The 13469-nt window shown below is 39.2% G+C and overlaps 1 protein-coding gene across 2 annotated transcripts in view; it reads left to right on the top strand.

The window, feature by feature from the left end:
• Positions 1 to 13469, top strand: part of PIK3C2G (phosphatidylinositol-4-phosphate 3-kinase catalytic subunit type 2 gamma) — a 265595-nt gene that overhangs the window by 210923 nt on the left and 41203 nt on the right. For both annotated transcript variants that reach the window (XM_058655883.1, XM_058655882.1), the window contains 3 exons: positions 2033 to 2222; positions 2709 to 2830; positions 6565 to 6673. In XM_058655883.1, coding sequence (XP_058511866.1) covers positions 2033 to 2222; positions 2709 to 2830; positions 6565 to 6673 — 421 coding nt within the window. The remainder of the gene's footprint in view (positions 1 to 2032; positions 2223 to 2708; positions 2831 to 6564; positions 6674 to 13469) is intronic.

Genomic DNA, 13469 nt, shown 5'->3' with positions numbered 1-13469 from the left:
TTTACTCTTTTGAATTTTAAGGCCTGTTTTAAATTTGGGGGTACTTATGGCAGCAAAACACGTACAAAGATAGAGAAATGCAACCCAAGACAGAACAGATTCATGCAGCTATAAACCCTACAAATTAAGCAGAGTTGAATAAGATCGTTGCTCCTTGCAGTTTGCCCAATGATTAAACCAATCATTGTGTGTTTACATTTTGAAATATGTGGCCATATTAAGATATGACTCAATTCTAGGTTGTGAATTAAACATGCTGTTCATTTATTCATTCAACACCAATTGTTGGGTTGATTAGTATATACTAGCTGCTGTGACATTTTACCCACTAATACTGGAGAACCACATTACCACACTATATATAATTGCAGTTTTCTTCTGTAACTCCATATGAAACATGAAAATCCTTCCAAAACCATGCCTCCTTTTATCTTCTCATTCTTTTCCTTTTTCCTCACTTCGTACCAGGGGTCCTGCCATTCTTTGACATCAGGGAGTATTCAGATTACACATAATGAAGATTCCTAAGAAGGCAAACAAAAATAGTGCATCAAGATTGCATCTGGTGCTTATAAACAATACCCAATAATTTATGAAAATTTTCTGAGAAAGGGAAATATTTGAAACTGTATTTGAAAAGGAAGGTGGTATATTCAAAAAACAAAAGTTTAGCAGGAACAACCAATATTGAAACATGTTCTAGAAGGACTACTGGTCTGTGAAGAAAAATTGCTTTAAGCATATAGACAAAAAGAGTAGCCCCTTCAAAAAAGAAATTGTGTAAAGTTTTCGGTAGCACTCCTTTATTCCCAAAGGAGATTGAGTTATCTATGGTACTTGAACTGTGAGTGGAAGATGCCATACACAGACCAAAAGTGACTTTAACAGCAGCAGATGCTGATGTTGGCATGCAAGAAGGCACAAGTCTATCTCCATGAGCACTTCCTGGATCATTTGCTGTTTGCCAGAGTGTTAAGTTTCAGACCGTCAGAATGCATGGAGACATAAGGACTTGAGGACTATGGATCATACATGAAAACAGTGAGAGGGTTGCTGTGTGTATATAATGTACAGCATGGAGACAGAAGAGCTCTCGCAAGTGGAGACGGATGAGAGGAAGCATGTAGACAGGAGAGCAGAGCTGTGGTCTGTCTGCATCATCAGCTGTGATCCAAAGGATAGATGATAGCCCAGATCAGACATTAGCCAAGAGCAAACGACAGGGATCCAAGAAGGAAACAGGTAATTCCAACAAGGCTCTTAAGAGAAAATGAACAGGATTATTGCACCAAGATGTACTGCTAGAATGCAAGCCTTATTAATAGAAAAAAACACCACTTAAAAAGCAGACAATCAAACCAACACTCAGACACTCCAACGAGTGAAAAATTATTTCATATACAAGCTTAAAACTACGGTAGTATAGTATGCTGTCCAGGATGGTTGTGAGAGGAATAAAAAAAATACACAAAAATATTGCATCACAAAAGCTGAATTCATGTTAAAAATCTTTTAATTTAATGACAGAGGTGAAATACAACAGAAAATGTTGGAACTGCTTCAAGATTTCTGTTTATGTCATGGATTTGATTTCTGGACTTAGGCATATATTTTAAGTAGTTTAAAAAAATTTTTTTAAACTATACCTTAAATCACAGTCCCTTAAAACAAAAAGTCACAGTACCATATTAAAGCTTTATCATTAAAGCATGAAAGTTCTTTGGATATTTGTGAAGAATTTCAGATGTGAACTTAAGAAACTTTTAATTCATCTCCTCCCCAAATGTTGATCAGGGACGTGGGTCCTAAAGCCATCTTGTGCTGCCTCTCAAGGTGACATCAACAGGAAGCTGGCTTGCAGAGAGGGATCCAACTCCAGTACTTCAACACAGGATATATACCAAGAATACACACATGCATCAAGGCTCTGAGGATCCCTCCTCAACATTTCATATGCACAAAGAAACAACTCACAACTAGTGCCAATGGAGGACAATACTCCTCACATTCTTTCCTGTTTTTATTTCTCCAGGAAAATAAGAGAGAGTTTGGAGTGTTTTCCTGTTAAACTGAATAACCTGATCCACATCCTGGCCCAAATGTCAACCAGCAGCCCTGCCAAACCTGCTTTACACACAGAGTTCCAGGGATCCTGGGTGCCAGGTGCAACCAAGTCAATTCAAAGAGCAACAATTTTGGGATTCAGCAAGAGACACCATCAGGTAAGTAGTTTGTCAGCTTTTTGTAAATGGTATTTGACATCATCTCAGGTTTCCCTTCATTACACTACACTTCCCTTTTCTAGGATAAACTTTTTACTATGCACATGAAGAATCAGTTACAATTCAAGCAGAAGTGCCATTAAGAGAATGTTCTAAGGAAAAACAATAACCACCAAAGCTATTACTAGAAAACCATCAAAGAGAACAGTTCCTACACTATGGCAGAATATAAATCAATAGCTAATTAAAGTGTCCACAAGAAACGAACAACAAAAATTAGTTTGTCCACAGCATGTAACATCACGGTATTTTATAAATTGTGTTTATAATTAATTCTGCTTTAATACATTGCATCTTTCATATGTTGGATGCATTTTTTGCAGAAAGGCTTTAGCTTGTACAACTTACATTTGAAGCCTGATTTTAGAAGGTATTGCACGGTGCAGTGCTAACAGTATCTTGACGTCTCTTTCTAATTTTCTGCAGCTATATCTGATCCAAGTGATGCATGGCAACAATGAAACAAGCCTCACAGAAAAGTCATTTGACCAGTTCTCCAAACTTCATAGCCAACTTCAGATGCAGTTTGGAACACAGGCTCTCCCAGAGTAAGGCACTTCTTACCTGTTGTGGTGTTTGGTTCTTGTCCTTGAGCAAAAGCAAAAACGATGCCTGTGGTGCTTACGAGTAGGAATAACAGTGTTCAGGCTCCTGTACTGTGGAATCTAGCAAAGTCTTAGTGTTGCTGTAACAGGAAAGAATTGTGCGTCTCATGAAATTAAGCAAGATTTGCAATGTTCCTTTTTGCTCCTACTCATTGATTTTCACAATCTATTCCATTTGCATCAGTGATTGGTAAAATCATTTTGTTTTCCTGTTTTTAAATGCAATTCTTGGATTTTTATGGAAAAAGAATTGAACATGCAGAACTAAAGTAGATGTAGCTATTCTTTCAATAAATAACCGCAGTTGGAATGTCTTACATATTTAGTCCCAAGCCAATTAAAAACTAAGAATATATTGATATCAGTTAGGATATTAATAACCCACTTGTCAGCTATGTATCTTGTATTGTTAACCCTATATTATCTATTTAAAGACTTATTTCTGGGCCCAGCGTGATAGCCTAGCAGCTAAAGTCCTTACCTGGCATGAGCAGGGATCCCATGTGGGTCCCAGTTCTATTCCCGGAAGCCCTGCTTCCTATTCAGTTCCCTGTTTGGGACCTGGAAAAGCAGCCAAGGGAGGCCCAAAACCTTGGAGCCTTGAACCTCCATGGGAGACCCAGAAGAGTCTCAAGGCTCCTGGCTTCGGATCAGCACAGCTCTAGCTATTGCAGCCATTTGAGGAGTGACTTGACAGACGGAAGATATTCCTCTGTCTATCCTCCTCTGCTTATCTGACTTTCCAATAAAAAAGAGGATTTATTTATTTATTTATTTTTGTACTTGAAAGTCAGATTTTACAGAGAGAAGAAGAGACAGAGAAAGATCTTCTGTCTGCTGGTTCACTCCTCAAGTGGCCTCAATGGCTGGAGTTAAGCCAATCTGAAGCCAGGAGCCAGGAACCTCCTCCAGGTCTCCCACGTGGGTGCAAGGTCCCAATGCCTTGGGCCGTCCTCAACTGCCTTCCCAGGCCACAAGCAGGGAGCTGGCTGGGAAGCGGACTGCCAGGATTAAAACCAGCGCCCATATGGGATCCCAGGATGTTCAAGGCGAGGACCTTAATCACTGTGCTATTGCGCAGGATCTGAATTTATTCTATGTAAAAAGGCAGATACACAGAGAGAAAGCTTTTCCATCTGCTGGTTCACTCAAATGGCTGCAATGACCGGAGCTGGGCTGGTCTGAAGCCAGAAGCCAGGAGATTTTTCTAAGTCTCCCAAGTGGGTGCAGGGTCCCAAGACTTTGGGCTATCCTCTACTGCTTCCCAGGACACAAGAAGACAATGGATGGGAAGTGGAGCAGCCCTGACATGAACCGCTATCTATATGGGATCCTGGTGTTTCATTAGAGAAAATGACCCAATTGAGCCACCACAAGGGGTCCCTTATATCATCTAAGTTTAACATGCTGTTATGTAAATTTTAAAGCAGTCATGAAAATCATTGTTGCATTGGAAAAACATCTATAAACTTTATAAGAAAAATTAACTGCTGCTCAAATCAACCTCCTAAGAAGGCATCACTAAGAACCAGCTAAATTGATTCCTAAACTTCAATGTCTAACACAAAGGTATCTTACAAAGCTGAGCTTCCCAGAAATTATGAGATTTGTATTTAGGTGAATCAATGTGACTATCTACACTGGGATTTTTGTTAATTGTTTGAAACTGGAAATGACCATCCTCAACCTGACACACTCCACACATGTGGAAATTTGTGTTAGCATTCAGGATCTAGTCGCTTTCCAGAAAACAAAGCTGTCAGTAGCTGGAGCGATATTATGCAATACTAAAAGCTGTCACAGACAGTTTGAAATGCAGATGTTTTAAGCATCAGCCACTCAATAAATTAAGGTAGGAGCTTCTTTAAGACACTGAGGGGGCCAGGAGAGGAAAGTCAATCTGGAAAGCTTCAACACTGATGGCAGGTGTGAGGATTGCCAAAAAGAAATCTGAGAATAAATGAGAAAAGAGATGTAGGTGAAAAAATTCAAAGTTCAGCTGTACATACCAAAGTCAACATCGGTAGTTGTCATCCCATCCTCTTCATTGGACAACATAAATTAAACCTCATTAAATGGTTTTCTTTTTTCCAACTTTTATCTGTTGGCACAACTTATAAAACATTACAGACATAGGTGACCTCTCTCCACACATCTGCTTTACTCATGACTGGGCAGTAATATCCACATCAATTTTCCATGTATTTGAGGAGCCTGTGGAGGAGGAGAACATTTGTTCCCCCTTGCACTGAAACATGCTTGTCTGCGGACACTCAGCACCCTGGGCCAGAGCAGTCCGTGTAAAAGACAGAGGAGGACAAGTGTGCCTCCAGTTCCTTCCTGAGAAAGCCTTTATAGAGTTCTGCAAACTCAATCTGGAAAGTATGACTGAAGTGGTAAAGCTGAACATCCTAATTAGTCACAGCCTACAACAACAGTCTTTGGCTTAGGAGATCTGTACTTCTGAGTCCTCTCCCAAGAGGACACGGGCACGAAAAACTGACCAACTCAAGGAGGATGGTTTCCTCCGGGCACCTGCTGTCTGTCAGATTGCTCTTCATCCCACCATCCAGAACCTTGGTTTGCTGTGCCATCCCAGGGCCAAAGCCTCTGAGCACTAAAGGGCAAATCAAGACACCAGGGGAGTATTTTACTAACCAGCTGTCAGGTCTATGTGTGACTCATGTCTTTTCTAATCTTTGTTCTTTCACACCACACACATCTATGAAGTCCTTGGAAACTACTCATATGCATGGATATTGAGAACCATTTGCACCAGAATAAATTTATTACTTCTATTTTCATGAACATTTTGGAATGTCAGGTATGTTTATATATGTAACACCATCCAGTAAAATTAGCTGATAATGTAGAAAAAAGTTCTGAAATAAAACTCCACAGGAAAAGTTTTTTTTTGTTCCAAAAAGACTCAGGACATCTGAGAGCACGTGTCACTGAGTAGACCATTAAGTGCAAGTTTCTAGTGGTCTCAGAAGCAGCAATGCAATCTGAACTCTGAAAAAAAAATGCAAATCATTAATTTCAGAAAACATTTCTTAAGTTCCCACATGTATTTAAAGGGCTAGTGGTCCCCGGCGGCATGGCCTAGCGGCTAAAGTCCTCGCCTTGAATGCCCCGGGATCCCATATGGACGCCGGTTCTAATCCCAGCAGCTCCACTTCCCATCCAGCTCCCTGCTGGGGCCTGGGAAAGCAGTTGAGGACGGCCTAATGCATTGGGACCCTGTACCTGCGTGGGAGACCCGGAAGAGGTTCCAGGTTTCCGGCTTCGGATCGGCGCACACCAGCCATTGCGGCTCACTTGGGGAGTGAAACATCGGATGGAAGATCTTCCTCTCAGTCTCTCCTCCTCTCTGTATATCTGACTTTGTAATAAAAATAAGTAAGTCTTTAAAAAAAAGGGCTAGTGGTTTGGCATGCATACAGCAAGAAATAACAAATCAATTTAATGTTTAGTGTGACTGTTAACAGTGTTAAGACAGTGCAAATGTTCCCAGCCTGTTAGACGAGCTGCAAGGGTTTATCACCTGTATAACAGCACTTTACCTTGGCTTCCCTGGCTCTTCTACTGGATGTAGCTGTACCTTTATGAACCACCCTAAAGTAAACAGACCGCTACTCAAACTGATGGAGATCCCTTTTTTTCTTGTACAACAGGTTTCCTCACTGGTGGCACTTACCTTTCACAAATTCAGATCACAAAAGATTCAGAGACCTGAATCATTACATCGGACAAGTATTACATGGATCACACAAAATCGCCAACGTATGTTAAAATTTATGTTTCTACACATTAGCTTTCCAACAATATTGGAAAAAATGTATATTATATATTCTATGTTGTATTTGACTTTGCACTGCTACCAATTTTCATAACTCAAACATTTATGATTGTTTAATCCTAAGAACTGCAGCTCATTAAATAGCAATTATTCCAATATCTCAGCAAAATAACTTTGCACTTAACATTTGCAAAAGCACTGAGTAGGTATTTCAACCATCAGAATGTTTATGAAAACCTTCCTAAGTTCATTTAGTCAATATGTATGCCTGTTAGATGTAAAACCCGTCAACTAGAGACCTTAGAGTAGTACATCGAGGCCTTCAGAGAGATGATATGTGATAACTCCATCGTACAAGCTACAGTAGGGTTTTAGAGAGGTAAGAATTCCATCTCACTAATAATCAAAAAGCTGGAAGAAGAGAACACAGAAGTTGTGTCTTTGAGCTAGGAAGAGTGGTAGACCAGGCATGTGTGTCTTTTGTCTTGGGATCTTTTCAACTTGTGAAGGGTTCTTCAAGACGTAACTTGTCACATAGTTCAAGGGGCATGCTCAACATACAGATGTGAACATGTATGTATGTGATACATAAAAATGTGTGTGCATATGAATGTGTGAAAGAAACTGATTTAAGGAATTTCCTCACATGACCATGAAAGTCCAAATCTATTATCTGAACTAGCCTGGAAGATTCAACAACCAGGTAAGGATGAGGTTTTACTCACATGAAAGTTGAGATGTTTCATTCAGAAGCCACTGATGTGTTCATACTATCCCAAAAAATAAAAGATCTCCAAAATCCGGTTTGATAAAATATAGGGGGCACTATAGTCTGTCCAAGTTAACACTGAAAGGTAACTGATGGGATCAGTGAGGAGCTAGTGACCATGAGCGACACCAGTCCCTCACTATTCTGATAAACTGTGGCTCTCCTTAATGGACTGGGGCTGTGTTCTTTTGAATTTGTTTGGCTTTTTAAATTTTAAGTCCAAATTCTACCCACAAAATTCTACAAAAGAAAATCACAAAGTTCAAAGATCAGATATAAAGAAAACACTCGTGTAACTACTCAGTAGTTTCAAAACATGATTGGCAGGTTCTTTACCGACCTGTAATCCATTGTATTTCCTCCTCAAAAATAAAAAACCGAGAGGCTTTCATGACTTTCTCAAAGTAGAATATGATGGGTGTGACCTTTTATCTTTTCCAAGTTAACTACATGACCTTCTAACAGTTTCTCCTGGGGTACTAACTGTGGAAGCCTTCAGCTGCCATCTGCCAAACTGACCTGCCCCAAGACATGCCAGGCAGAAAAACTACACAGAATTCCAACAGAAAGTTGTCCACGAAACAGCAACCGTATTAGTCTCCAGCTGAGATTTCAGAAATAACCATCAAATGATTACAGACTTTTTTTAAACAGACCTCAAGCAGAACATGCTAGCAGAGTTCTAACAAACCCCACTACTGAGCGATAGCAAAATTACCAGGGCAGTTGTTGTAGCCTAGCATGTCTAGCCATATAGTGGGACGCCTGTACCAGAAGCAGCTCAAGTACCAGCAGTTGCACTCACCATCTCCTTTCCTGCTAAAACAGCTAGGTAACAGCAGATGATGGCCCAAGTGCTTGGGTTCCTGCTACCTATCTAGCAAACGTAGATGGAATGAATGGTTTCTAGCTTTATCTTGGCTCAGCCCTGGGTGTAGTGGTTATCTGGTTAGAGAAACAGCTAATGAAATCTTTCTCAGCCTGTCCAATAAATAAATCTTGTAATAAGGGATGATGATGATAGCTGGCTTGAAGCCAGTAATGTAGTGGTGAAAGCCTCCTTGCAATTTCATAGATTTTCATTGCTACACAATGCTTCATTACACACACACACCTATACTTCATCTGCTTGTTTTTTCTCTGCATACATATATGGAATGCTTCCAGTATGAAGCTATTGCAAATAATGCTGCTGTGATCTTTTACTTAGATGACTCAGCACACATAGACAGATCCTACAATCTGGAAAGTACATCTTCAACATGATAGAGGTTAACGTAGCTTCTCACTTGCACAACAAATGTTCCAATTTTCTGTAACTTTTCTACCCTGGGTTTTCAGGTATGCATCTCCTGCCTCACCTCTCTAATGTATTTTTCTGTTACTAATGAGCTTCAATACCTGACCCTGATTTTTTATCATTTAGATACCTTTGTTGCTAAAATCCAAGGTTATTTCTCCTACAGTTTTTGTATTGAACTACTGGACATTCTTTCATTGACAAGATGTCTTCATGTTTTCTGGATAGGAATTTGTTGGGATTTTTAAAGATTTTTTCCCATTCTGTGTCATGCCCTTTTGCTCACTTTACTGTGGCATTGGATGGCCAGAAACTCCTAATGTGTTGCAGCAAATCATATCAATGTTTTCCTTGCAACACATTGATATCTTAACATCTTATAGCTTTGATTCTATTAGGATAATCAATGGCTTTTCTCCTCTATTCCAGGAAGGTGGTGAATTACACTAAAGGCTTAGATTATCTCAAATCTATTTTCTAATTTTAAGTTTGCCTCACTAGAATAAAGTCCACATGTTCACATCCCTATTAAACCCAGCAACATACAAATCTGCAACATTTTCCTCTACTTGTTTTTCACTTTTGTAGAGGACAATAGATTGAACTGAAGTTTCTCTTTCTTACCATGCTTTTGCTTGTCAAGTTTAAAAACAAAATATTCTGCTTCCTAATGCTTCAGAAACATTTTTGCTTTTATCTGACTCCCTGGAAGGTTCTGCATAAGATTGATTTTATTTCTTTAAATAATTTGTGAAGACATGTAGGTCTGGATATTTGATATTTGAACTATGGGACAATTCACACTTCCTATCATTCTTGAGTTTGTTAAGTTTTGCTTTTCTAAAGCACCTGTACTCACTTATTGACAGCTAATAGGATTTTCACATATTTTACATTTGCAGAAGTTTGGAATACTGTCTTTATTCCTATTTGGTTTAGGATTTATATTCTTTCAACAGTATATCAATAATGGATTGCTCAGCATCAAGAGAAATATGAAATTCATTAATCTTTGCAAAAAATGATATGTGGATTTGGGGCTTAGTCTTTTCTCCACTTTTAACTTTTATTGGAAAGGGAGATACACAAAGAAAAGGAGATAGAGAAAAAAGACCTTCCTTCTGCTGGTCCACTCCCCACGTGGCCATAATAGCCAGAAGCTTCTTCCGGGGCTCTCATGTGGGTGGCTTTGGGCCATCCTCTACTGCTTTCCCAGGCCACGAACGGGGAGCTAGATGGGAAGTGGAGCAGCCAGGATACAAACAAGTACCCATACGGGATCCCAACAGATGCAAGGTGAGGACTTAGTCCCCCATTTATTTTCTCTTGCATTGTATCCTTTCCTTTCCTTGGTTATAACTTAGAATCTTTGATTGGCATTATGTTTTTCTCTTACTTGGTCATGAGTTCCACTTCACAATAGTGAATACAAACTAGTCCTATCCTGATTGGACTCCAACAGATCTGTGTGGATGTTTACAACATTCCTTTCATTGGGCGTTTTCTTCTTCCTGACTGACAATCCAGTACTTATGTGTTTGCGTGTGATGAGGTTTCTCACAGGAAATGTATTTGTACTGCACATGCTGTAGAGGCTCCAACTGACCTGTGTCTGGCTGCTTCCTACCAAGACACCACTTACTGGGAAAGCTTACACTGCCTCCCTGCACCAATGGGAACGGAAGAGGCCATCTGAGAAGTTCTTGACCTCATTCAGCCAGTGAGGTCGAAAACGAAAGGGAGGGAGGGTCTTGTGGACTAAGGGCTTTATTCAATCAAGTTCAGTATATCCAACCAGGTTTTTCTGAATTTACTGTATCAGAAACGCTAACGATGGAGCCCAGTAACTGTAATCTGGAAGATTTTGATGCATGTTAACACTTGAGAACTATTGTCTCTGATAAATATCTTTCCATTTTTTCCCTAGTCTGGACATGGTCAGTCTGGTGTCTAACACAGCAAGTATTGAAGTATCCTATGTCATTGATTTTCAGCAAATAGGGATTCAAGAACCCTGACACTCTCAGGGCTGATAGACTCTCAGCTGGAGGCACTGTTTTGTGCTGCAAGACAAATGCCAGAAACCTTAAGAAGCTACACTTAATTCAATTTTTAGTTCCAGAAGACATCTGGAGGGTACTGAATTTAAGATGGAATTTTAGTATTAAAGAGCAAGCAGCAATTAATCAATGGAAATTGAGTAAAGCCACCTACACCAAACTAAAGGAATTGCAAAAATGGAATGTTATGGCTAAAGCATTTCCTCCTGATCAAAAATTGCAAAACACAATGAAAATTCTTTCCCATTTTTACTTCTAGTCTAGCACACTGACTTAGCAATGCCTACTAACTATTTGAGAATGATTTTTTATAACAGAAGCATTAACATATGTCAACCTGCAGAATTGATATTGCTATGTAAACCCTAAGGGACTGAAAGATTATATCTGAGAAGTATTCATTACTTGAATCTCAACCTGTTTGTTCTTGTTTTTAAAAGGAATTACTTCTTCCAAAACGTGAAGCTCATTTATATATGTAGTGTAGTTACATTACTATATGGGTCAATGACAAGCATTTTAAACCTTGTCTAAGTAGAAAACGTAGGGAATTGTTTAGAGTTATTATGGGTAAATATTAATAGTTTTAACATTTTCCCTCAACCTAGTATGTAATCCCACATAAACCTAATTATTACCACGACCCCTGATTTAATAGAAAATTATCCCTTGGTTGCCAACTCTGGGATAAACTCCAGTTACTGCTGAGTACCAAGCCCAGGAACAGTGCCAGGTTAGAATCATAAAGTGTAAGTGTTGTTGGCATACCAAGTTATTATTGCACCTTTCAGAAACATCACTAAGATCTTGAAAGTCATGTTTTCCATGCTCCTATTATAAACAAAAATAAAGTACACAGTCTGTATTTACTAATGGAGCTGAAATTGGAATAGCAAAAACAAAGGTGTATAATGTCAATTGTAAGAAGAAATACGGATAGAAAGCAACTTTACTAAAGTGTTAAGTAATCTAAAAGCTAAACAGTAGGAAAGCAAGATCTTTGTACTTGCATATTCAGTGGGAATTTTAAATCACCTCCAAGCATCATTGATCTTCTGTCTCAAGTAGTGGATATAGGGAACTGAGCTTTTATCAGAAGTTCTACTGTATAGGATCAAGTCAACTTAATCCATTGCAATCCAAGGAGAATCTTAATGCCTTCCATTGACCAACATTTTCTAAAGGTTGTATCTAAAAGGCAGATATAAGGACTGTGGATATTACAGTGATCAGTAAAGAAAGGTGCTGAGGGGTTGGTGGATGAGCTGCCATCTTTCTAAGCCAAGGACTCCCTTACTAATATGTAAAGCTGTTTGGAGACAATTTTCAGAATTAAAAAGTGTCTGGCCAATGTAGGCAGCAGTAAATGTCTCTAGGGAGAAGGCTTCTGACTTCTCCCTATGGAGTAAAGAATGGAATACTGATTGTGTTCTGTGTTCATGCAGCAGGAAACCTACAGAACAGGTCCATGTGAAAGTGCTAGCCAAGGCGCCACTGAGAGTAGAAGCCATACACTAGTTGGGAAGACTTGCAAAGGCAAAAGATAGTGTACTAAAGCTTGCTCTTTGCTGAGTGAGGAAATGCAAACATCTCACCCAAGTGCACCTTGCAGTTTTCATCACATTTGCATTTTTCAAATGTGTTAATGTGCTTTCTTAGGGATCCTGAGAAAAGATGTTCTCACTATTAGTTTAACTTGTTTTTAATCTTTATTGATCAATGTTCAGGGAAAAGGAAGGCTCATGAAATTTTGGTATCATCTTGCTATCGTTTGTATAGTCTAAGATTATGGTAGGAAATGAAACTGCGACAGAAGAATCATTTACAGCATCAAGTATGAGCTATCATTGTGAAATAACACCCTAAAAATGCCCCCAATGGAAGGTATTTCACCCATCTTTTAACTTTGGAGATTTAATAAAAATAATTCTGCAAAATCAACCAAGTGTACACTACTTTCTTGGGATTTCTTATGTCACATTAGTTGCCATTTTTATATTTTAAAACAATAGACCTCAAAACAATGAAAATTAGACACTGCGTACCACTGGCAGTATTTGCTGCAACTCTAAACTGCCATGGTCATTCGACAAATGTTTATCACTTGCCTAGCCTTTTGTATTCAGCAGCCATAGGAGTCAGAATAGTCACTGGGACAGTCATCAGTAACCAACTCTTTCAGAGTGACCTGGGAGGTTTTTGAAGTATGTTCAGAGGTCTTTTCCTGACAGAAAGTAGTTCTGTTTCTATAGGGTGATGTATAGGTATCTACATGTTTTAAGTAATGAGTGATTTTGGTGGCCTCTAGGGTTTAGGAGTGTCTACTTAGGAGTCTGACTTAGACACAAAAGTTGTTGCAAGGAACTTCAAGTCTCTATTCTGTTTGGTGTACTAATGACCTCATAGACACTTCTCCTAGACAATTCTTGATAGCTACACACCCTGGTAAGTACATTTCCCTTACTCCAAAGGAATTACACGGGCATGGAGACATTACCTCTTACTTCTGTTACATGGATAGAACCGTAAGGATGTCATTGGATGCTAATCAATGTTAATACCTGTGTAACCGAACTCCTCACTCCAGTTATCTGAAATGCTTGACATAAACAATTAGCTTGAAATGGATTAGTCATCCTGAAAACTGTATC

Source organism: Ochotona princeps, chromosome 27 (assembly GCF_030435755.1).
Source record: "Ochotona princeps isolate mOchPri1 chromosome 27, mOchPri1.hap1, whole genome shotgun sequence".
Classification (NCBI taxonomy): Eukaryota; Metazoa; Chordata; class Mammalia; order Lagomorpha; family Ochotonidae; genus Ochotona; species Ochotona princeps.
This window is presented reverse-complemented; position numbering and strand designations above follow the sequence as displayed.